The sequence below is a fragment of the Dama dama genome, chromosome 20 (assembly GCF_033118175.1).
Source record: "Dama dama isolate Ldn47 chromosome 20, ASM3311817v1, whole genome shotgun sequence".
Lineage (NCBI taxonomy): Eukaryota > Metazoa > Chordata > Mammalia > Artiodactyla > Cervidae > Dama > Dama dama.
Genome location: NC_083700.1, coordinates 86333967 through 86358180, shown reverse-complemented (window position 1 = coordinate 86358180; position 24214 = coordinate 86333967). Strand labels below are relative to the sequence as shown.

The 24214-nt window shown below is 42.8% G+C and overlaps 1 protein-coding gene across 7 annotated transcripts in view; it reads right to left on the bottom strand.

The window, feature by feature from the left end:
* DAB1 (DAB adaptor protein 1) overlaps nt 1-24214 on the bottom strand; it is a 338270-nt gene that overhangs the window by 10348 nt on the left and 303708 nt on the right. For 5 of the 7 annotated variants that reach the window (XM_061121780.1, XM_061121781.1, XM_061121784.1 and 2 more), the window contains 2 exons: nt 21112-21660; nt 17407-17534 (listed from right to left, as the gene is read on the bottom strand). In XM_061121780.1, the coding sequence (XP_060977763.1) occupies nt 17407-17534; nt 21112-21660 (677 nt within the window). Of the gene's footprint in view, nt 1-1004; nt 4378-17004; nt 17045-17406; nt 17535-21111; nt 21661-24214 lie in introns of those variants that run through there. The other 2 variants (XM_061121785.1, XM_061121786.1) reach the window with 2 other exon arrangements.

The following is a 24214-nucleotide window of genomic DNA, read 5'->3' as shown; positions in this document are numbered from 1 at the left end:
AGTATCTTTGAGGTACCTAATAGCTGTTCAACAAGTATGAGGCACTATTATTCAGAAAGCCTTCTATAACATCTTCTAACAACTCAGTCCATTTCTTACTGTATGAAGGCTGTTCCCTCTATCTGGCCCAAATTTATTTTGCTAGAATCCTTTCTCTCATTTTCTCCAAGTTGGTGGTAACATCTGTTTAATACTTTCTATTTAATGACACCAGACTGAAGGCATATGTTTATACAACCATTAACATAACCAGTCCTAACAGAGGTGTTTTTTGGCATCCCAAAGACCTAATCATAATCTGTAATCTGGCTGATTACTGGATCAACAAACTGATTTAATTACAAGAGAAAATAAAAATGATACACACATATACATATACACATAAATACACACACACTTTTTTCTTTCTTTTCTTCAATACCTAAAATAAGAGTCAAGGTCCAGCTCCAGACTTCTTTTCCTTTCATGTTTTTTTTGGTGTGGATTGTGTGTGGAATGTGAAGGAAGATAAATGCTTCATTCTTTGGGTCTCTTAGAGTAGATGATCTTGAACTATGGGGCAAATTCTTTGACAGTCTAGGTTAAGCTTGGTCTTCTAACCAACAGTTTAGTATGTTTTTTGTTTTATTTTTAAAATTTTTTAGAAGAAAATACAAGTCCATAGAGTAAGTCCTGGGGTCTTTCCCAACTTCTAAAGTCCCACGCTAAGTGTGGTCCGAACACCGTATCTACCCAGGGTGTGCTTTTTCTGACAACAGCCTCCTCATTCCTCACTGTGATTTTCCAAGTGGAGCCAGTACCTGAATTGAACTGAAGACAAACTGACCTAACTCCTCAATGGAGCTTTCTTTTTCTGCTCCTGCACCAGGAAAACAGGCCTTCACCTGGTCCAATGGAAGTTTCGAGAGAAGCAGTTTCTTCTTCCAATTCCTCAACCTGAATAGCCAGTAGAAGCTTATGGAATAAAACCAGGCTAAGGTGTTGTTCTCAAACATGTTTATTTGTAACAGTTTTACATGGTGTGTTACAGAAATTAATGGAAAATTTCTAAAAATTTTGCTGTTCTGTTGAATGCATTGTACATAAAGTTAAAAATAATGTGTCCATATATGTTAACAAACTGTCATCTGAGGTAAAGTTAAAGTAGGTCTAGAAATGTACTGCAAGAGTCATTTTCTCTTTCTCATCTTTATTAAAAAAATATGTGTCAGAACGCAGAAATTGGAATGAACCAAACCCACAGAGTAAACTTTTTTTTTTTTTTTTAAAGAAGGTGCCCGGTACATTACATGATGGGGAATCAGTAGACACAGGGATGAGTACGAATTATCAAAAAAGTCTCGCGGCATGTAAAGAGAGCTATGGGGAATGGGAACAGAATGACAGGTGGTGTTTCCCTGGTTTCAAAATTTAAAGTGACAAATTTCGTGCTAGTGAAGGATGAGGAATTAACAGTTGTACACGTGGATTTTCTATCAGTCTAACTGGAACTGTGCATACTCCCCATGGCCTTTTGGTATCTGCACCTCAGCTCTTACTTGGGAATTTCACTGTTTTCCTGGGATAGGATACGGTGGTTCCGAGTTCCCCAAACAGTGCTTATTAGACAGCAGAATTCAGCCAATGATAACATGGATGGCAGTTTAAAATCTTGACTTTATTTCCCTCACTTTAATGCATTACAGGGGCCATCTTCTTTAAGTTCAGAGCCAGCTACGTTTTCACCCACACTCAATGAATGATGACAAATCCCCTGGGCTGTCACTTTCCGCTATGAAATGAGCTCCAGATGGTGTACCTGAAACAGCCACATCAGCCAGAGTTCACTTTGAATATGTGAGAAGCAACCCGCAGAATCAGTGGAAGGGTGTGATACTGCAAGACAAACTCAAGACAACCATGTTGAGGGAGAAGATAGCACCACTGGTTTAGAATCAGAATCACGGACAACAGAGCAATTTAAGTTACTTCCCCGTGGGAACTGCCTATCTCATCAAATCCCCAGAAAACGCAATTGAACTGGTCTCAGGGCAACTTGCACGGTTATCACACCTTTCCCATTTTCCCCTTCACAAGGAAGGATCAGCTCATCCAAAGTATGCACATTCCTAAAGAAATCATGTCAACCAAAATGTGACAGCTACAGAGGAAGGTAATGGCTCTTTTCAGCTCTCGAGTTCTTCAGACCTTCCATGTTAGGGTGACACATCTATTCTGCAATGGACATTTGCCAATTAACTGGAAAACACTTAGATTCCAGTGACCTGACAGTGTAAAACATGGGCTTCAAACAGTAACAATTACCTTGACTTCTCAATTTTTTCCTTGGTCACCAAGGATACCTTCTTCCAAATCATTTTAGTTTCTGTTGATACAAAGTATCAAAGTACACAGGCCGATGGCAGTCAATCATATCAAGGTAAATTCTACTTTTCAAATTTTAAAACCAAGTAAGGATAATCACCCCCACGCCCAATCCAATTCACCCCATGATTCTTTAAAGGTTTCTTCTTAGTGTTAAACCATTCAATTCAACATACTGTAACTGCATAGGAACATCAGGAAAACACAGTTGACCTGTAGAACAATATTCTCTGTAGGGCAAAAATATATAGATTCTTTATGAAAATCATGTGCTAAACATACGAACCAAACACTGCACTTTTTGTCTCATAAATGTAAAAAAAGGAAGCTTAAATTCTTCTGTTTCACATACAAACAGTCCAGTGATGTCTACAGGGTCAGTGGGAGTGGAGAGGTGGGAGGGAGTTTCAGAATCTGAAGGACAGGCCTTCAGAGCATGAACTGTCTCTTTCTTGTTTTACAGAGAGGGCTGTACTCTCACAGAAAGACTTAGATGAGAGGCTGGAGCCACGTGCTCCCTTCCTGATCACTAGCTGCTGATTGGCTGACCGATCCTGCCAGATGTCCCTGAACTCCAAATTCCTACCAGAGCTCCACAGTAGTCTCCGGAAAGTGAGCCCCACCCATCACGTTTGTCACATTCTGCACTCAATCTGCTACCTTCTCTACAGTGTAATGGCATTATTTAAAAAAAACATTTTCATTAACATTTATATTTACAAAAAAAAACACAAACGGGCAATTTTTTTTTTTCATTAGAACTCCTTAAAGCCATTTCCCTTAAATATTTAAAGAGTTTAATGGTAAGGTTTTTTGTTTTTTTTTTAAGTTATAAAATAAAAATCCCATTTGAATTTTCTGATGTACAAAAAGAGATAGAGATGAACCATCGTGACCACAGAATCAGTTTGTTACTCTGAATATTCATGTCACCACTGTTCCATTAGCAAGTCGATTTTTTAAAATCCCAAACCACATTACCAGGATTGTACCAGAAGTATTTGGCAAATGACTTTTCTTTGAAAATGGCACATGGAGAAGACACTTGTCTGCATAGCATCACAGCAGCAAGATATCGGAAAAATAAAAAAATCTCATTTTATTGAACTTAAAGAGTTTAGAGCTTCTGAGGAAATCAGATGTACTTTTCATCTTTCTCATCAATGGGATTCGATGTCCTTTCCTACTCACTGAGTGAAGGTTAAACTGAAATCTGTCTTTCTTCACCAGGATGCAGAAGAGCTTAAAGGGTTGTTTTGGCAACATTCTTAATCAAAAAGAATCATCAGCCACTTATTTGTCTTGTGATGATTTCAAGTGAATTCATTTCATATGGGGTTTTTTTCTTTTTTCCCAATTGAATTTCTTCATCAATATCTTAAAAAAAAAGTCAAAGCAATACAAAAATTTGTACACTCATTAATTTCAAACATGACTAATAAAGGAAAGGGGAAAAAACGGCAGACCAGGCCTTGTGGAGCGTTGTAATTATACCATCCTATGTGGAAAGGCATACGAATGAGCATCTTGCGGTGACACAGACCTTACATTCGCCTAAATGACGTCAGTGCCAACCCTGATGTACCTCTCTGAGGCCTGTCACTCCAAATTAGATGTCTTTACAGTGGTCAACAGGTTGAGAAATAAAAAGAGAATTCGGGTTTCACAAACTGGGTCATCTTAAACCCATGCTAAGAGAGCCTGGAAAATGTGTTGGGTGCGCACTTGCTTGATTTGTGATTTGATGCTGGGGATGGTTTTTTTATATTTCTGTGTGTTTGTTTTTGTGCTGCCATAGACCTCTGCCAGCGGTTGCCAAAACCTCTTAGTTCCCTCTTCCAAAGGAGTTCCATTGGGCGATCGTGAATTTCTTCGTGGGATGACGAGAGGTGAAAGAATACAAGAGAGCCTGTCGCGATCTGATTTCCATGCCAGTCTTGAAGCACCCGCCACAAGCCCGCATCGACGCTATTTCTTACATCTGTTGATCTGCGCATAGAGAGGCTCCGGCTCCTATGGACAGATGGACAAAGTGAGACCCGCTCTTTTCCCGATAAGGTTTTCTGAGACAGTTTGGGAAGAAGGGTTTGGAATGAGAACAGAAAGATGACAATTTATGATGAATGACCTTGGGTTATTTTGGGATTATTCAGTCATGGTGCATATCATTTTGGCATCCTTTTTTATCCTTAAGAACAACAACTCACCCAGTCATGCCCTTGGTTTTCAAGCTGAGCCTGACTGCCTGTTAGGGAAATCACAGGGCCTACCAGACAGAGCTGGACTAGCTGTGTGATGTGGACAAGATACTTTTACTTTCCAAACCTCAGTTTCCCCAACCATGAAATGGGAATAATACCATTTACCCTACAGGGTTCTTGTGAGGATTAGAGAGAATACATATAAAGCCTCTAGCATAGTGTTTGGCAGGAACATGGTCTTCAGAACATGGTAACAATGACCATACATCAAGTGAACATTTTTCCAAGACAGGTTTATGAACATCCACTTGAGATTGCTGAAATTCTGTCTCAAACCACTCTTTGGTTTCTGCAAGCAGTGATGACTGGGCATGCTTTAGAGCAAGAGAACAGTAATCATGCCATTAGCTCTTAGTTAATAGCTTCTAGGGCTTGTTTCCACCCACTCCCGCTGCAGTTTCAGGTTTGGTCAATCACTTGCCTGCAGCCCTGGGGCTGTCCTGAGATACACACAAGGTTTTCACCAATATATGACACAGCAAAAATCCAATCCAAATGTAGATGGGAAATGGTGTTTGGCCTTGTTGAAGTCACTTCAGACTTCAGTTCATACTGAAATGGCCCAGGCTGCACTGGCAAGCAGATCAGGTCAATATATTGGTCTGAAGCATGCACAGGCCCTTCTGTTAAAGTTGACTTTCATGCGGTCACTCTCAGATATTTTTACCAGAATTAAATGGACAAAAGGACATCTTAATTCCACCATATTTTGTACATTAGCCTGCCTCCTGCTATGTGGGTATAGATCCTTTCCAACTGCTTGTTTTCTTGAACCAACAGATGGAACTGGCATTCTATAGCTCTGCCATGTGTCTGACACCATGCTAGATATTTTCAAGTACATTGTCTTTTGAATGTAGTGATTAAGGCAGTGATTTATTTCTTTTGCAAATGAGAAACCGTGCACAAAGAAGTTAGGTAATTTGACCATGGTCACAAGGCTAGTAAGTCACATGGCACTTGAGCCTTAAAAGTAAGTTCCAGTGCTTTTTCTCATTTATTACAGTAGCTGCCATTAAACAACAACAATAAACCCCATAACAAACAAGCAAAAAGTCTTCCAGCTATGGCGTTGTAGAGTGTTTTGGAATTTATATAAAACACCTTTATGTCTTATGGGGTTGGCCAAAAAGTTCATCTGTAACATCTTATGAGAAACTAGAGAGAACTTTTTGGCCATCCCAGTTATATCTGCCTAACCATCCTGGGAGTGGCTTTTATTCTTTCCCTCTTCATTTTGCAGGTAGAAACTGATAATCAAAGAGGTTGTGTGAACTCAAAGTCACTGTGCTGCCTCTCATAGATTTAATATGTCGTATTGCTTGCTTTTATTGTAAAGTGGGGATGGGCAAGAAGATGGAATGTGAAGCCCAATGAAGAGAGCTTTTGCTTCCCCAGAGTCCCAAGGTTACTTAGTAAGCAGGCTGTAAATAGAATCCAGGACTCCTGAGATCAAGTCCAGCATATTTTCTTCTAGAGCTCATCATCTCTGTATTCTTCCAGGAAGAAGGAGCTTCCTACTCTTTGAGGCACCCAATTGTGTAATAAAACAGTTTGCCAATTGGAAACCTGAATGTTTTCTAACCATGGAAAGGTAAAAATACATATATAGGTATATATTACTTCTGTCTTGGAAAGGTTAAAAAAAAAGTATAATACTTCTGTCTTGGAAAGGTAAACAAAAAGTATAATGCTTCTTCCAAATATCTGATGACATAAAGTAGGAAAGCTTATTCTTCCACACCCGACTTCTGAGTTACCACCTGTGCATTTTGTCTGCCATTTTACATGTAGAATTAGCATAGTAGGTGCTCAATGAAAGTTTGCTGAATGAATGTGAATGTCTAGGATACAGTTTCTACTTTTTTCACCTTTCTGATCCCTTTGTCCTAAACACACACTCCCTTGGCTTTATTCTCTCAGCATCAAATTTTGAGCAAAAGCTACAACAAGATGATGTATTCAGCACCTAATCTATTCTCTGCCAATGTCTTGAAATGTTTCAGATACTTGTGATAAGGCTAAACATGCAAGTTTTCTGTGTGTTTGTATTCTGGGGGTGGGGTGAGTGGAGCAAAGGTAGGTAAAGTAGTGAAGTACCACTAGTGGGAAACATCTCCTTGTGTTATGCTGGGCTACAAGAACGCAGCTTCCTCTTTCCTGGGTAGACTTTCTCAGCTCACTCGGCTTTTTGGACGCCCTAAGAAGTCAGGGTGCCTTGATCTCACCCTACCATTTGCTTTATTCTAATTTTGGAAACTAATTTATTCAACTGAGAATGACACCTAAAAACAGAAGAAGACAGCAGGCTCAGACAGGGTAATTAATGCCACACTGCATTAACTTTCTGCAGCTGAGATAAATATTCACACGTCTCCTGCTTGCCGGAATTTAGCTTCAAATATCCATCACAACAGCGGTAACGACTGCAGTCAACTCTCAATTATCCCCACTAATGAAGGAGAGCACTGGTGTGGAAAACCCCAAGCAGCAGATAATCCCAAAGTCTGACACTCTGATGCATTATACGTTTTGGAAATAGCTTTACCTTCCTTGTTACAGAATCTTAAGACTGTCAAGAGCTAGAGGGGAACTAAGAAATCATTTGATCCAGAAATTTCTGACCTGACTTCTGGCAAGGTCACCATGGGATCTTTAGGCTATTTTTGACATTCCAAAAGGCCGAAATGGAATCACACATTAACGCAGCACATTTTTGATATCTGTTGTTTTCTTTTGTCAGATCTGACCATATCTCTGCCCTGCTTCAAATCCTTCAAAGTCTCCTCATTACCCACAGGGTAAGGTCAAATCTCCTTTACTGGGCACATAAGACCTATTAGTCTCATAGTACATTAGAGCTAATAAATGCCCCTTTCCAGACCATGAATCAAAAGTCACCCTTCTGGTCACATCTATCATGCTTTAAAAAAAAAAATTCTTCATGCTTCTGTCAGAATGATCTTTCTGCAACTGATCATACCAGTTTCCTGACTGAAACAACCCTCCAGGTTCCTTAAGTCCCCAGGGATGATGCAGATAGCCCCTCAGAACGACCTATGAGGCCCTTCCAACGTGGCTCCCTTTCCCAATGGCTTCATCTACTGCCAGTCTTTGAGGCCACACTTCTGCTCTGTTCTTCTGGTCCCCTTGAAAGTCAAAGTGTTAGTTGCTCAGTTGTATCCAACTCTTTGCCACCCCATGCACTGCAGCCTGCCAGGCTCCTCTGTGCATGGAATTTTCCAAGGAAGAATACCGGAGTGGGTTGCCATTCCCTTCTCCAGGGGATCTTCCCGACCCAGGGACCAAACCTGGGTCTCCTGCATTGTTGGCAGATTCTTTACCCATCTGAGCCACCAGGGAAGCCCCTGGTCCCCCTGACATGGTAAGATTCCCCACCCCTGAGACTGCTTAGACAGTTTCTTCCACCTTTGGGAGCTCTCCTTGTCCTGCACTTACAGGTTCATACTTTCAGAGCCAGCCCAAATAGAAGGGCTTCTTGGACTGCGCAGGTGATGCAGACCACTCTGTGCCCTGCAGAGACCCATGTCTACACTGTCATCACATTACCTCCTGGTGCTGTCTACACAGTGAGCACCGCTGTACCTTTCACGTCAATGTCCCATATTCTGAGCACAAGCTTGGAACCTGGCCGGCACACCTACTGTTGTAACATAGAGCATGAGCATGTAAATGAGTGAATGAAAAGTTGCTTCTCTTACTAGGAGTTGGCAAATACTTATGAACTTTAATAAGCTCATTTGTGAATCTGGCATATTAATAACCTTTGTTTCTAGAGGACAACAAAGTAGATAGAAACCATGCAGTAAAGATGAAAACAAATCAACTCTCTAGGCTTTGATATAAGTTGAACACCCTGTGTTCGGGGAGATGCAGTGCAAGAGTACAAGCACACGGATGTGAAATCAGGCAGATCCAGGCCACTAACAGCCTGCAGACCGCTGGGAACACACTTGCACTTGAGCAAGTTTGATTTATTGCTCATTGCAATGAAGGGAACCAGGGGCAAGTCTGGAAAAAGTGATTAGAAAGGGCTTCTTATGGGATTAAGCTTATATTAGATGTTTAGCGGGAGGGTCCAGAAAGTAAGGTTTCTCTCTGGGTTAGGTACTTTCAGGAAGCATGAGGATGATTATCTTAATAATTCTTACCTGGGAGGCAGGAAGCACAGAGTAAGACTAAGGCCAGGAGGGAAAAATGTTTGGTCATTTTTGGAGCTTGGATGATGTTCATGGCAGCCATGGCTACTGAGTGGTCTTGAACGGGCCTTGACCCATCACGGTGCCTTGTCTGATGCTCATGCTCTGTGAAACTGTCTACATGCAACAGAAGACCAAGGGCCCAGCTGTGAGGGCTGGGCTGGCTCCTGGCTGTCATGCTGATGTTCTCTTTCCACTGTCACCTACTCAGTAACCTTACAACTCCGTGCAGGTTACTTAACCCTTCTGGGTGTTGGTTTTCTCATCTGTAAAATGAGGCTAGAAGTCCTCACTGAGGATTGAAGGAGAAAACACACATTGAGCACACAGTCTGGCACAGAGAAATTACTCCCAAAACAGTAAGGTTTCTTCTGTCTGGGTGAGTGGTTCTAGCCTTCCTTTATACAAGGTGGTTTTCAACCTAAAAGTCACCGGTAGGTGGCTTTACAAATTCCATCTCCTTCACTGACACTTCTTCATAGTGTAACTGGGCTGTTAAGAAACCTAAGAATAGCACAGGATCTGTCCTGGGAAACTATGTGGAAAGAATGCACAGTACATTTAAAGGGCTTGGTTGCAGGGCCCTGTGGAGAGCAGAGACTTCCATGTGTCTGCAGATGACTTTAAGTATGAGGTGTGAGCTCACGCCGAAAAACCAAGTAGAATCACAGAATGAAGAGTATTAACAGACTATATATTTACAGAAACCAAATTAGAGTCTATAGAGGGCTTTCCTTGATCACAGCCATGGTCTCGTTTGGGCATCAGAGTCTGTACCCTGGGTATTCCTAGCTCCTTTTACAGGGAAGAAGCAGGGCTCCCTAGAGTCTGGTGACTGGCCCAAGGTCACAGCCAGCACAGGGCAGAACTGGGATATAATCACATTTGTTACATTTTTTGTTTTTTTTTTTTTATTGCAGTAAAATATTTAGAGCAAAGCATTTGCCATTCTGGTCATTTTTAAGCATATAATTAACGGACATTCATCAGTAAATCTCTTTCTTTACCCCAAATAGACTCTGTACCCATTAAGCAGTGGCTTCCTAGTTCCCTTGACCCCTAACTCCTAGTAACTAGTCTCTCATCTACTTTTCCATCTCTGTGAATTTACCTATTTCTTATTTTTAAATCAACTTCACTGAGGTATAATTTGCATGCAATGAAAGGTTCCCATTTTAAGTGTACAGTTTCATAAGCTGTGACAAATACATACACTTATCTGGGCCTCCCCAGAGCCATCAAGCTATAGAGCATTTCCTCACCCTACAAACTTCCCCCAAGTCCTGCTCAGTCAGACCCTCATTCCATTGTGGCCACGCTGATCTGCTTTTGACCACTGTAGATTAGATTTATTTTCTCGAGCGTTTCATGTAAACACACCCAGGTCTTTCCTAAGCCCACCGTCCTCTCCTCTGCCATGTGAGTCCTTCTGTAAAATGTCAAAGAAAGAAGGGCTCTCAGTCTGACAGTTCCTTTCCGGCAGGAAGAAATGAAGGCCTCCAGATGTGAGAGGTGTTTTACCAGATGTCCACGGGAAACAGTGGAGAGCCAGGAGGGCAGCCCAGGGTCTGGACTCCCCTTTTCGTACATATTCCCTCACTCTCCCTACCTCTTCCCAGCCATTTGGCTCAAAGGACAAAGGCACATAGTCTTCAATCCCACATTTTCATGAGCACCTTTGGAAAGCCACCTCAATTGTGCTTATGACTTCACATCCCTTTAAACTGACTGTGTTTGTTTTGGGGAAGCTTGGCCACATTAAGCAAAGGTTGGTCCAAAACAGATGATGAGTGGGGAGAAGACGCGGCATGCTGAGAAAGGTGGTCTTGGACGTGAGATCACGCGCCATGCAATCTGGTTACTGAGCAAGCCCGTTTCTGCCCCATCCTGGGTGCCTGGGGGGTGAGAGCCACGCCGAGCCAAGCCGGGGGTCAGACTGCAGCTGGGAGGTGAGCCAAAGCTTGAGGCCCTCAGCATCGCCCTGCCTAGGCAGCAATTTCAGCCTCAGGATCTTTAAAGCCCCAACACTGGGCCTACCTCAGCAGGGTCTTACATTTCCTGGCTTGGCAAAATGAAAAAGGGGATGGTAACCATGGAGTAAAACCAAGGTGGAAAGAACTCAAAGTTCCATCTAAATCCATGAAAAATGTTTAAAGCCACAAAGACTCCAGCAATCTTCCTAACTACCTGTATGAACTGAAGCAGGCATTTCACCTGGGTTTTTTCATCTCTATAGTGGGGCTTGTAACACCAACATCATGTTACAAGCCCCTCTATAGTGGGGCTTGTAACATGTAATAAGTGAGCTCATATGACATAAAGAATTTTAACAAGTGGGCAGGAGTCTTCCTTTCTTTTTTTATTCAAAGGAAAGGGAAAATGACAAAGCTTTCTGACTACTTTCAGCCTGAAAATCTGGCTTTTAGGATAGGAAAACCTTCAAAACAAAGGATGGATATAAGGGTAATACCTTAGAGACTGAAGTTGCTGCCAAATGCACTCACTTCCAGGGGCCTCACGGTGCCAAAACCCACTTGGTGAACACAGGTGCACAATCTGAGCTCCCAGGAGGTCCACACTCATTCTGATCAGCTCTGCACTTCCCCAATAAGACAAATGATGGGCAGCAGTAATCTGCTTTGCATGTTTACATCACTTTTTTTTAACTTGTCATATAGCAGATGAGGGCATTGCGGTTGTTGATGCCTGTTCTCTGCCAAAAGCATAGGCTCCTGGTGGTCAGGAGAGGGTCCTACATCTCACATGCAGAGTCTCCGGAACCCCTAAAGTAGTCACCACATCTCAGGGACTTCTGGCCTTTCCTTCATTAGGTGGGAGTAAGGACAACCTAGGAGAAGGGTACTAGGATTGGGTCTTCCATGCGCTAGCTGGGTGACACTGGACAAGTTAGAAGTCCTAGAATGTAAAAGCTAGAAGGGCCTGAGGAACTGCTTTTCTGAAGAGAAGACCAAAGGTCAGAAATGAAGCCATCTGCCTCACATCACAAGCAATTAAGTCAAACAGAGGCTGCTAAAACCCAGGTGTCCTGGTCTTGGCTGAGTGCTCTTAAGTTCTCTAATCAGGGTCTAGAGTCAAATCCTAGCCTCCTTACATGTGATTCTTGTGATTTCAATGGGTTATTAACCTCTCTACCTTACCTGCCATATTTGTGAAATAGGAATAATAAAAATACTTAAGAGTGTCTCCTTGAGGATTGACCTAGGTGATGTTTAATGAAAGCACTATAAACACGCTGCTGATTTTTAAAGTTATCTCATTAGTAGTAGTGAGTGCAAGGCTACTTGCATTACCTTCTGCAGGGTGATTCTAGAAACAATGAGCATGAACTAACTCAGCTCAGCAAAGGACAGCCCATCAGCCCATTTTAGTGACTGCCAGTTCTTCTGTAAACAAAGCCTCACTGGAACTCCCTACATCCAGTCCTTATGCGCTGTCTTTTGCTGTTTTCTTGCTACAACAGTAGAACAGATTAGCTGTTACAGAGGCCCGGATGGCCCACAAAGCATACATAGTTCCCAGAGTGTTTGCTGAACTCAGGTCTAAGTGATCAGCGGATTCTAGCTCTGCCCACTACTTTAGAGGCTGAAAATCATGCTGAAATCTCCATCTCTGGGCCTTTGTCCTCCAGAGGCTCAAGTTCAGCAGTCTACCAGCATCTGAACTTAGAAGTTCAAAGGAACCTCAAGAACACCTGGTCCCAAAGGAAACCTGCCTTTTTCTCTGCTTAAGCCTGCTGCTCTGTGTTCCTTGGCATAGTTCCTGGCCCCACCTAGATCCCCAACAGGCAGGCAGGAACCCGGGGAGTCATCCTACTGCACACCCTCTTCGTCCTCTCCTCACTTCCCTTCAGCCTTAACCTCCTCCTGATTCCATCTTTTCATATCCCTGGGCATCAAGCCTACCTCTCTAACCTGGCTAATGCTGCCCTCAGCCAGGCTTTCCCATCTCCTCCTGGACCAGGCTGACTTCAACTAGCTTCAGAGCACCACTATGCTCATGTAAAGAAGTGGTTATTTTCCATTTCTGTGGTTCTCTGTTTTAAGGCTTTTTACCATGTGATTCTATTTAAAAGCAAAATAGTAATAATAATGCCAAATATGTGCTATTTTACTTTCAAAGCTTATAAAGCACTTTCATACTCATGATATCCTCTGATTCTAGGAGAGCCTGAGGAGGGAGCTATTGTCATGATTAATTTTCATTTATGTGTGATGAGTGGGGTTTCAGGGGTTAGCTAAAGTCCTGCCTAAGATCACGTGCTTAGGAACTGTAATTTAGACCCAAGTCCCCTGACTCTGGGTATCTGTTTTCACTCTCTCTCTTTTATTTTTTTTTCCAAATCTCTCTCCCAAAGCATCTAAAGTTCTGCTTTTCTTTCCCTTGAACACTAAAAATCCATCAGGTAATATTTTACATGTCTTGGGTTCCCACTATGAAGATTGGTCTTTAAAAAAAAAATGACAGTGACTTATTATTTATGGCAATATCTATTGTTACTAAGGGAGACAGACCAAACAATTCTCCATTGTTACAGATGCTACTTTGACGTGACAGCTGGGGAAGTCTGATAGGCAGTTTATTTACTTTAGCTATTTAACCAAATAAATGTTTTCATTTTTCTTTCATCTCCTCAAAAGCTAACATTTCGCCCTTAAAATTGCTCCAGCAACACATCAGTGGAGTATAAATTACCTGCCATTCCCACACCAGCCATTATAATATTATTTGGGTTCTTTTTTTGTGCCCTTGTTGACCCAGTCTTTCACAGACACGTGATTCTCCCAGATGGGAGGGTAGGGGAAAACATGAAATAATTGAAGATATTCTCCCTTATTGCTAAAACAGAAATGCTGTTTGAGATTGGCCCCAAAGCGTCCACCTGCGAGGATTAAGGCCGTCTGTTTCCCCTTACGAGGGTGAGATATGGTTTTAACTTATCAACAGACGTCACCCCTACCTACTCAGAATTGTGCGGGCATTTCCAATAAAAAGCAGCTGGTGATAATGGTTGCAACGGTGATAAGAAGGCTGAGACTCCTGCTTTCCAGTTGCATGGAGGCAGAGGGGAAAATAGAGCTATGGACCTAAGTTGCCCTGCATGGTGTATCCCTTATCCAAATGCCTGGAAAGGCGCTAAGAAACTGCAGTCAGTAAATTTACGGTTGGGTGGATGGGTGAATGGAATGGAGACAGAAAGATCAAATGTGGCTTGTGCTATATTGAAGGAGGGGCCCAGAAGCCCCATTTGGACCTCTGTCGTGGGTGTCTGGGGAGATTCCCTTGTAGCTCAGTTGGTAAAGAATCTGCCTGCAATGCAGGAGACCTGGGTTCGATCCCTGGGTTGGGAAGATCCCCTGGAGAAGGAAATGGCAACCCACTCCAGTATTCTTGCCTGGAGAATCCCATGAACAGAGGAACCTAGCAGGCTACAGTCCATGGGGTCGCAAGAGTCGGACACGACTTAGCGACTAAACCACCACCGCCACCACGTGGGTGTCTTATGGGACGTGTCAGCAAGGCTGGCAGCAGCCTCTTGGCATGTGATCCCTGATAGGCCACTGTGAAATTGCCAGACTAAGCTTTCAAAGGGAGAAAACTGCTTCACTGAAGATTATAGCCCAAGCCCGCCTTTGGAGCTGGGAACTACTTATTATGATTTACATGTGAATATAAGATAAGGCTGCTCTGTTTGGAGAAGTGAGTTGGCCCATGAGGCCCTAAAAGGGGTCATTCTGGTTATGGGGCAGGGTGAGCCAGAGAACTAAGAAATAGGGTTTTTCATTTTCTTTTTTCCCCCAAAGCTCTTTTAAGGCATACTGAAAATTAATTACCTGCAAATAGAAAGTACAAAACAAAACCTCCCAGGCAGTGGCCTGGGTCCTTATGGTGGAATTTATTCAACATAAGGACATAAGGGCCAAATGTATAAAATCCAAGGAGTGGTAAGCCATGTTTATTGGGCACATGTGATGATGGTCTGGGGTGGTAGTGTTGCTGATGGCAAGTAACAGCTTGGCTACCTTCTGTGTGTCAGACGCGGTGTTAAGAATTCCAGACATATCACTTAGTCCACACAATAACCTCATGAGGAAGACTATTTTTATCCTTATCTTTCTAAATAAGATAGAGAATTATTATGACATCTCATCAGGGTCACATAGCTCATAAGTGTTAGTACCAGACTCTGAATTCACTCCAGTTCCAGAACCCAGATTTTTAAGCTGAGTACTGAGTGTCTGCTCTACGTGCCATCTCAGTTAAGGTAATGGATACACCAGGCCCTGCCAGCAGATAAGCATACCAAGACTCAACAGCAAGGATGGTTCTTGCCCAAGATTTCCTGCTATTAGGTAGCTGAGCTAGAATTTGAACTCAAGTTCCAAATTCTGAGCTCTTCCCACAAGACGGTGCCACATCCATTCACAACTCGGCCCTGGCCTGGGGTTCTAGACAGAGCATCAAACACAACACAGAACAGGCTGAAGCCCCACAAAACAGCTTGCACAACTATCTAAAGCAGAACAGACTCGTAAAGATGAGGGTGTGAGGCATTGATTTGCAAATGCTGTCCGTCATCTCTGTGCTATAGAAGAAGTTCAATTTTAGGATTAGATGTTGGCTGTTACGCTGATGATTGGCTCTTGTCACCCCTACTTCATCACATTTTTCAAGGCAAGGGTGAGCATGTGAAACAAAACATATGAAAGGGGTAGAAAAACCTGTTGGGGCATCTTCCCAAGGTGTCCACCAATCATCTCCAATTTCTGCCTTTCCTGGAACATCGACTCTGTCTATTATCACAAGCTCCCCAAATAGCTTTGTAAGATTACATTTTTAGATGGGTGTTTGCATGGCACAAAGGTATTCTCGTGTGTTACATATTGTACTGAGGTGAAATGTGGCAGAATGTATGTATGTGAGATTCTCTAATCATAAAATCTATGAACAAAACGCACTTTGAAAACACTCTATGAGCTTTCAATAACCATCAAAATAACTTACACACAAATGGCAACTGATTCCAAGGTAGCCTCAGAATCCATTTATGAACAGTGAAAACAATTTACCATTTTAATGGTTGTGACCATACTGCTCAGGCCTAAAAACAGAGCTCTGCTGGTTAGGGCCTTGCAGTCCTAGGTATTTATGGAAAACTAGAAAAGCACCTGAAAATTGAAGACATTTGTTAAGGAGTGACCTTAGAAATCATGTCTGGGTAACAAGGGGGTACTTCTGTCTCCTGGGAAAGTTGGCTTCATCAGCTCCTCTTTCTTTCCATCAAATCAGATGTATTGAAATTCAAGTGCCTAAACCCACTTCTAGTAAATGTAAGTACACCTCTCTCGAAGTCACTGCTGATGGAGTCTGAAGTGGTTTGGTGGCAAACCTCTGGCTGTCACACAGGTGCAAACAGCAGAGCCTCAGAAGCGAATGCCACACGTCTTTGAATTCCACTTTCACAGGTCTGAATTCCACTTTCACGCCAGAAAGGGTGCAGGGCCCCTTTTGGCCAAACAAAACAGGCTACCATGATCTCACATCTCTATCAATTTTATCTCAAGAACTGCTTGTTTTGTTTCTTAGTCTGCCTTCTCAGTCTGTTTCGTTGGTGATTTTTTTTTTTTCTTTCTTTTTTTAGATCTGTGGAGTGTAGGCAAATTCTGTGACACACGGCTGATGGGAGTCTAAGCATCTGGACCACATCTCACTGAGAAAGAATGTGTCCATCTCAGAATGTTGGTGCTTTCAGACACTGAATCCACATTAAGCAGCTCTGACCATGCCTCACCACCCCCCAACTCAGAACATATCGGTAATAAAATAGTATGACCATTCCCCACTCCTCACCTTTACCCCTACTCCCAATACATGTCAAAGGTCATGCATCCATGAGGATAAACGAGGTGGAAGACAGACACCAGGCAAGGGGAGATGATGCAGACATCAGGGATATGCTCAGGCCAGGAAGATGGTGGGAACATCAAGGATGTGACTTCAGAGGCAATGAGCAAGCAAAAGGGAGAGCGGATGGCTTAAGGGTGGGAGATCAAAAGGACAGATACCTACCCAGACCTGTGCTATCTAGCTACCGGCCTGTGGACTTATATTATCACCACTGGGCTCCCCACTGGGCTCACCAAAGGGATCACTGTTGGATGAGGCCTGTGACCCATCAGGCTAGAACACAAGAAGATAACACTTTTTTTTTCTTTTCAGTAATTTAAAATATAAGACAGCTGGGTACATTTTCATGCACACATATCATCCATTATTTTAAAGAAGGCGGCACTCTGTTGAGAGGATGCCACTTCTGCAAATGTGAGAACTTGCAACAATGTAATGAAAGGATACCAGTTTTCAGCTGCTCATTTGAACATAAAAGAAAATCCCTTTAGTCACCCCTTTAGAACCTAAGAGTCTGAGTCAGCATTCTTTTCTACATAGGCTTCCTCATGTATTGTTCATTTTAGATACAGAAGTTTTACATGGAAAAAAAACAAGAAACAAAACAATTCAGAAATAACAAACCAGTCACTTACAGCTTCTTGCTCTTCACTTTTGCTGGGACTCTCAAAGCCCTCTTCAAAGATGTCATCGGCGGTCGGATCACTGGCATGGGATGCAGATGATTTGGATGGAGAGCTCTGTCTAGGGGCTGGGGTTGGAGCTACATGGAGACCATGCAAAAAGAGAAAACATCCTAAGTGTCCAGGGCAACTCTTTCTACCCCACAGAAACCCCAGGGATCTGGTCATGTTTGAGTCAAATCCCAGGACACCTCTTCCCATCACAAGTCAAATCAGTTGAATAGTTTAATCTCTCTTCTGTATCTATTTATCCTGTCCTCTCACATACTTGGCAGTCAGGAGGAGCTGGTCCACAGGGATGGGTGAGGTAATGGTCCTTAAGGGATGTTCCCTGGACTGGTAGCATCAGTCACATTTGGGGACTTGTTGGTAATACACATTTTTGGACCCTACCCTAGATACATCTGCTGAATCAGAAACTCCATGTTTCCGCAGACTCATGTTGAGACCCGCTGGACTATAGTTTTCTTTCTCTTTCTTAATTTCATACAATTATTTCAATAAGAATAAATAGAGACGAGGCTAGTGCGATGCATTTACTGGATACCTTCCATGTATCAGAGGCCATCAAATTTCATAGGCAATATCTGTGATCCTCAGAAAGCTGTTTTGAGGTAGGGGTTCTCCAATTTTACAGATAAGGACAGTGAAGGTTGCTAAATTGTTCAAGGTCTCAGACTTGGCAAGAGGTGAAAGCAGGCTTTGCATCCTGGCATGTAGTAGGTGTCTGATAAACCTGTGTGAATGAAGAGTGTCTCAGTGATCTGGGGAAATGGACATGGCTGAAGGCAACTTCACAGCTGATGCTTTTTCCCTCAATCCATAAGGATCTGTATTTTCTGTCCTGACCTTCCCACAATTTCCTTGTCTCCTTTATTCCAGAGGTTTATAATAAATATGCCACTGGAAACCACTTTCCTTCCCATAATTTCTAACTTGGCATGGAAAATACTCCTCACTGGCTCAGCCCCAAGGTAGGGGGAGGAGGATAAGACTTGATTTAATAGTTGAACTTCAAAAGGCATTGATAAGGTCTCCCTGCCATTACTTCCCAGAATTTACAAAATCTGGCTGCTCATCAGACAGTGAGTGATTATAAAACTTAGTGAGTTGCTTTTGCAACTCTAATGTCTTTAGAAAGCTGTTATTTACTGCGTGTCAGTAAGCTAGACACAGCGCTGGGCACTTTGCATTCATCACGCCCTCTAATATAAACACTGCAGGTGCTATTGTACCTGCTATCTTTTTCTGATGAAGAAACTGCCACTCAAAGAGATGAAGTGCCTTTCTCAGAGTTAACACAACTATGAAGAAGCAGGAGCCCTGGGAGTTAGCACAAATCTGATATTGCTCAGCCCCACTGTGCTTTTCTATTTCTATCTGAGGATCACTTTTGGTTCTGCTCCACCCAAAACATTTGAAAGGTGATGCTGATGGACAGAGGATATAAAGACAGGCTGTACTCATTTTCTTTAAAACATACGATTTTTCTTTTAATTAAAAAGAAGTAGGTTTAAAGAGATAATCTATGTGAAAAACCTTGATATGCAGCACATGCTTAATATTTATTAGTGAAATTGGATTCCAAAGTGAGTTTGATGTGATTTCTTACTAAAGGCTGGGAATCCTGACCAAGCCGCCAATACTGAGAGGTATACTTACTGGATGTAATCAGTGGGATGCAAAACTGTTTATTTATGCAAGTGTTTAACCTTTAGAAGGTTTTATAGAATACCTCTATACTCTAAAACAGTAGTTCTCAATCTGGGATAGTTTTACTCCCAAAGGGACATCTGGCATTATCAAGAGTCATTTTGCGTCATCACGGCTAGGGGAAGAGGATGTGACTACTGGGCATCCAGTGGGTAGATGCCAAGGATGCTGCTAAACATCTGCAATCCACAGGATGACCACCCACGATGAAGAATTATCTAGCCCCAAATCTCAACAGTGCCAAGGATACAAAGCCTTGCTCTGAAACATAAGAGTTACTAAGTGGCTTTTGTTTTGTTCCTTTTCCTTCATTCTCTACAATCTTCCAAAATACCTCCCATGTGCCAGATACCACAGGAGCATCAAAAAAAGTGCAGCAACAGGAGGATGACTAAGACCTATTCCCTGTCCTCAAAGAACTTACACTTCCCTTTTTTATATGTAGCTGGCACACCAGCCCCTTGAAAGAGAGACATTTGTTTTCAAAAGATGTTTGCTTATTTTTGCATGGCTGTCATTTCTTCAGCGTTTCATTTTTTTAAATTCATGATTCTTCATTGAAACCCTATGAGTTGGAGTAAAGAGATGCCCCCACCATGCAGATGATATGGCCCGAGAAGTAGGCTCTTTATACCCATAGAAGAGGTTCATTTTCAGAACAGCATCCCAGACCTGGCTGAAGTGTCATTATCTAATTGTGCTAACATTTTAGATTCTTTTAACAATTCACGGTATTGGCTAAGCAGTGATCCGTATCATCTGACAGTAATGAAAATGCCAACCTCACTGTGGCGTGAGCCTTTTCCTTCCCCTTATCAACTGTTAAGGCACAGGCTGGACCACCCGGCAGCTTCCCGGGTCACTGTCGAGCTGGGCATCGGCATACCCCAGTGTACCTGGATTGTTTGGCTGCATGGTACTGGTTTGCCAGAGGCTGGCAGTAGAAAAGTGAGTTGGGGGAGAATCCCTGAATGCCACAAACAGGACAAGGCACAAAGCTAAAAAAGCCAGCTCACTTATCCTACCCAAGACATAACGGGGGTTACGAGAAGTCACACACTTGCCCAAAGATACAGCTTGGGGTAGAGAAGGCAGGACTAGAACCTCAGTCCAGGACTCTGCATAAATCCACTTGGTGTGCCATAATGATGATGATAAAAAATACTTCCAACTCTGTGAGGGTTGTGATGTTTTAGTACCTGTACCACTGAATGCTTTTTATGACCCTTAGCCTGAGCTAGTTGAGGAAACTGAGGCACAAAGAAATAAAATGAATTGCTCATTGGCACAAAACTAAGAAGTAATCAAGCTGCTCTCTGGATTCCTAGTTCAGAGTGTTCTGCTACAAGAACTTATTTTTTTTTTTCTCTTTGACTATCCGAAGCTTTGAGCCAAATTCTGGCTGCTACTCTACCTGCTGTAGGAGGCTTTATGACTGCTCTATCTCTGGCCTGCATTTCTCCTGAACTTAATTTTCTAATTTTTTATCCTCGTTCCTAACAATTTTTAAATGCACATACTCCATTCAGTTTTAGTTCAATAAGCCATACCCAAAACTATGTGTCAGAGCTGGGATATACATACATGAATACACGAAGGAGCGAATGAACAAAAACAGAAAACAGGGCGACATGCTAGAAAAATAACAGGCTTGTATTCAATTCTACCCTTTTGTCTATTTTCTTTGTCTTTGAATCTCACTTTCATTATCTGTCAAACAGGTCTAACAAAACTTGCCATAAGCATTGTCAGGAGTATGGAAATAACACATATAAAGCCCACGGAGAAGGTACATACAATTGGCATCTAATAATGGGAGGCTACTGTTAGTAGTAGCAGTGATATAAACAAGAGGCCTGTTGAATGCAGCTGAGGTGGTTTCTCTGACACCAGAAACAAGGCATCAGTTGCTCTCAGGGGTTTATGTCTCCAGAGGACACTCACGTGAGTTGGTGGATGGCGTGGTAGAAGTCACAGGTGTCAAGTTCAACTGGGAGATGTCAAAGTCATCACAGTCGTCCGTATCCTGTGCCACCCCGACTTTGTTGAAGTAACTGGAGAAGGCCTCTGAGGTGCAGGTGAGGGAGGGCTGGTCGGGTTTGCGGGAGGGCACAGGTGGAGGCTGGGCCATCTGGAAATCCTTAAACATTTCTTTTCCCATTTTCTGCCTGGGCTTGTCGGTCTGTGGACTTGACCTGGCGGAGTCACCCGTGGCTGGGACGGTTGCAAGGGGGGTGAGGGGACCTTGGAACATGGCAGCTGGCAAAGGCATAACAGTTTGTGTGGGCATGAAGGCGGCTGGCGGAAACTGCCCGGCCACGGCGGGCCAGGGCTGCTGAGTGGCAGGGAAGAGACCCGGCTGGCCCCATGCGATGGGCTGAGCCCCCGGCATCACCTGAGCGACTGGCGGCTGAGCACCCATGGCAATCTGCTGTTGGACAAGGGGCTGCTGGCCCCAGAAGGATGGGAGGACGGCGCCCATAGCGACATAACCTGCAGACGTGAAAAAGAAGAGTCAGGAGCCCTGGGCAAGAAGCATTCAAGGAGTCAAGGGATTGGCAGAAAGGCATCAAGTGACTACTCAGTGTCAGGCTGTGTGCTAGGATGCAAAGGTGAGTATGACAGAAGTCCCTGCTCTCCTGGAATCTGCCTTCTACAGTTGTGGTAAGGAAAAACTGCTCTAAGGAGATGACTTGTAAGTAGAAACTAGAATGCAGGGAGGGAGCAAGCCAAGCAGGCATTTGGGGGTAATGATAATAATGGCATAGTTCTTAAAGTAGTTATAGTCTTATAATTCTTAAAGGTTTCTGACATCATACAGCTCAGGAACCAGTGTGCTCAGTGGGAAGGGCAGAGTGCTGGAAGCAGGCACATCTCGGTTTGAATCTTGCTTCCCCTTCTTGCTAGACTGAGGGCATCCTCATTGCTTCTGCTAAGAGTCAAGCTCTTTGTTGTAAAATCGGGCTACAACATCTTCCTTCTCCGCATCAAAACCGTGTGCAAGATGATTGAGACCAAGGTTAAAATTCAGACTGCCACTTCTTATCTATGGAATCTGGGGAGAGCTTAAGGTCTCTAAGCCTCTCCTTATCCGTAAAATGGGCAGAAAATACCTTCTGCCTCGTTGGGTTAAAGACTGAGATTATACATTTCAGATATAGAGAACTGTGGCTGACATATAATGAATATTGAGTAAATGTTAACCATTAGTATGATTTGAATCACAGCCTATAAAATTACTTAATACCTTCCTTGATATGTAACAAACATGCAATAAAAGGTAGCTCTATGCATTATTATGTATTATTGTTATGCCAATCTTAGAGATTAAAAAATGCAGCTTAGTAATCTATTTAGGAATACCACATACAGTGGCACAGATGGGTCACTTTAAAACTCTAGGGGGTGTACTCACTTACATTATCATAATTTTTTGCTACAGTGAGATATATTCATCTTAAAAGGAGTACAAGTGATACTCTATACCATAATAACAGAATCAACATAATTTTCACATATTAAGTGCATACAATGTGTTAGGTATAGTATTAGGTGCTTCACATCTTCACAAAATCCCTGCAGGGTCAGTATCGTTATCTCCATTTTAGGTATAAGGTAATTGGTGCTCAGAGAGGAAAAGTAACTCGCACAGGGCCACACAGCGGACATTAAGCTGAAATCAGGGTCTGAACTGAGGTTATTGGCTGTCCCCAAAGCCAGCATTCTCTCCATTGCCCCCTACTACCTCACCCAGATGGCCAAGACTGACTTCTGATCTTAGCACAGTCCATAAAGTTGGTCCAACCGTCAGATGTTTCAGCTTAGTGTGGGCCTGGAGGAGACTCCCATGTCCTTCCAGGGGTTCCCACCCTTCTCAGGGTGCAATCAAGCCCAGGAGACAGACGGCCAGTCTAGGCAGAGTAGAGGATGAAGACTGACCTCTCAAAATAAGCATTTTTAGGGCTGCCACAAGGAATTTGCAGGTACAGAACGGTGAGACCAGGAAAAAAAGAGGGTGGATGTATGGTATCCTAGGCAGCTTCCAAAATGACCTGGGTTGTGTTGATGACTCTGGTGAACCCAGAGAAATGACACATGGGCTGCCTCACCCATGTGCTAGCCTCAGATCTACCTGTCCTTCAACTGATTCATAAGAGATGGAGCCAACTTTCAAAGCCAGTCCATTTCCTTACAAGGTGAGAGGAGGCTCCAGGAGGGGTGGACACAGAAACACAGGCTTCCTGCTAATTAATTGTGTTCAGTACTTTTATGGAATGAGGCAGGAGTGGCAACAAACAAAACAGACAATATCCTTATCAGATCACCTTGGTCTTAGTGCAAGGAAATGAGAACACATACTAACACTCTACTTTTCCTCTCTGAGCACCAATCACCTTATCCCTAAAATGGAGATAATGATACTGACACTGCAGGGATTTTGTGAAACACCTAACACTATACCTAACATGCTGTAAGCACTTAATAAGTGGAAATTATATTGTTTCTGTTATTATGGTATAAAGTATCACTTGTGCTCCTTTTAAAATGATTATATCTCTTGGTAGCAAAAAGTGAAGAGGCATTGCTTGCTTATGTTGTCTATCATAGAATAATACAATGATTAAAGGTAACAACAAAGAATTCTGCAACTTTGTTTTTCTTATTTTCCTATTGACTTTGATGGGGTTCAGTGGTTCTTGGTGGGAGTTCTACTGCCTCCTAGGGGATGATTAGGAAATTCTTGGGGTGTGTTTTGAATGTCAGGAAAACTTGGTGGGGTGGGGGGCAGTACTGACATTTAAGGGTCAAGAGTACTGACACTAGACCTCCTATAATATGGGAGATGACATGCATGATAAAGAATTTGTGATTATTTGGGTGTACTTTGAATCACGTGGGAATTTAAAGTTTCTTTGCACAGTTTTAATGCACTTAATTTTTCAGAAATGCATACACTGGGGAGGATTATATTTTGTTTCTCTGGAACACAGTCAAGAGTTGATCAACAACTTGGAAAATCGTGGTCCCTGTTGATGGCATTGGAGAC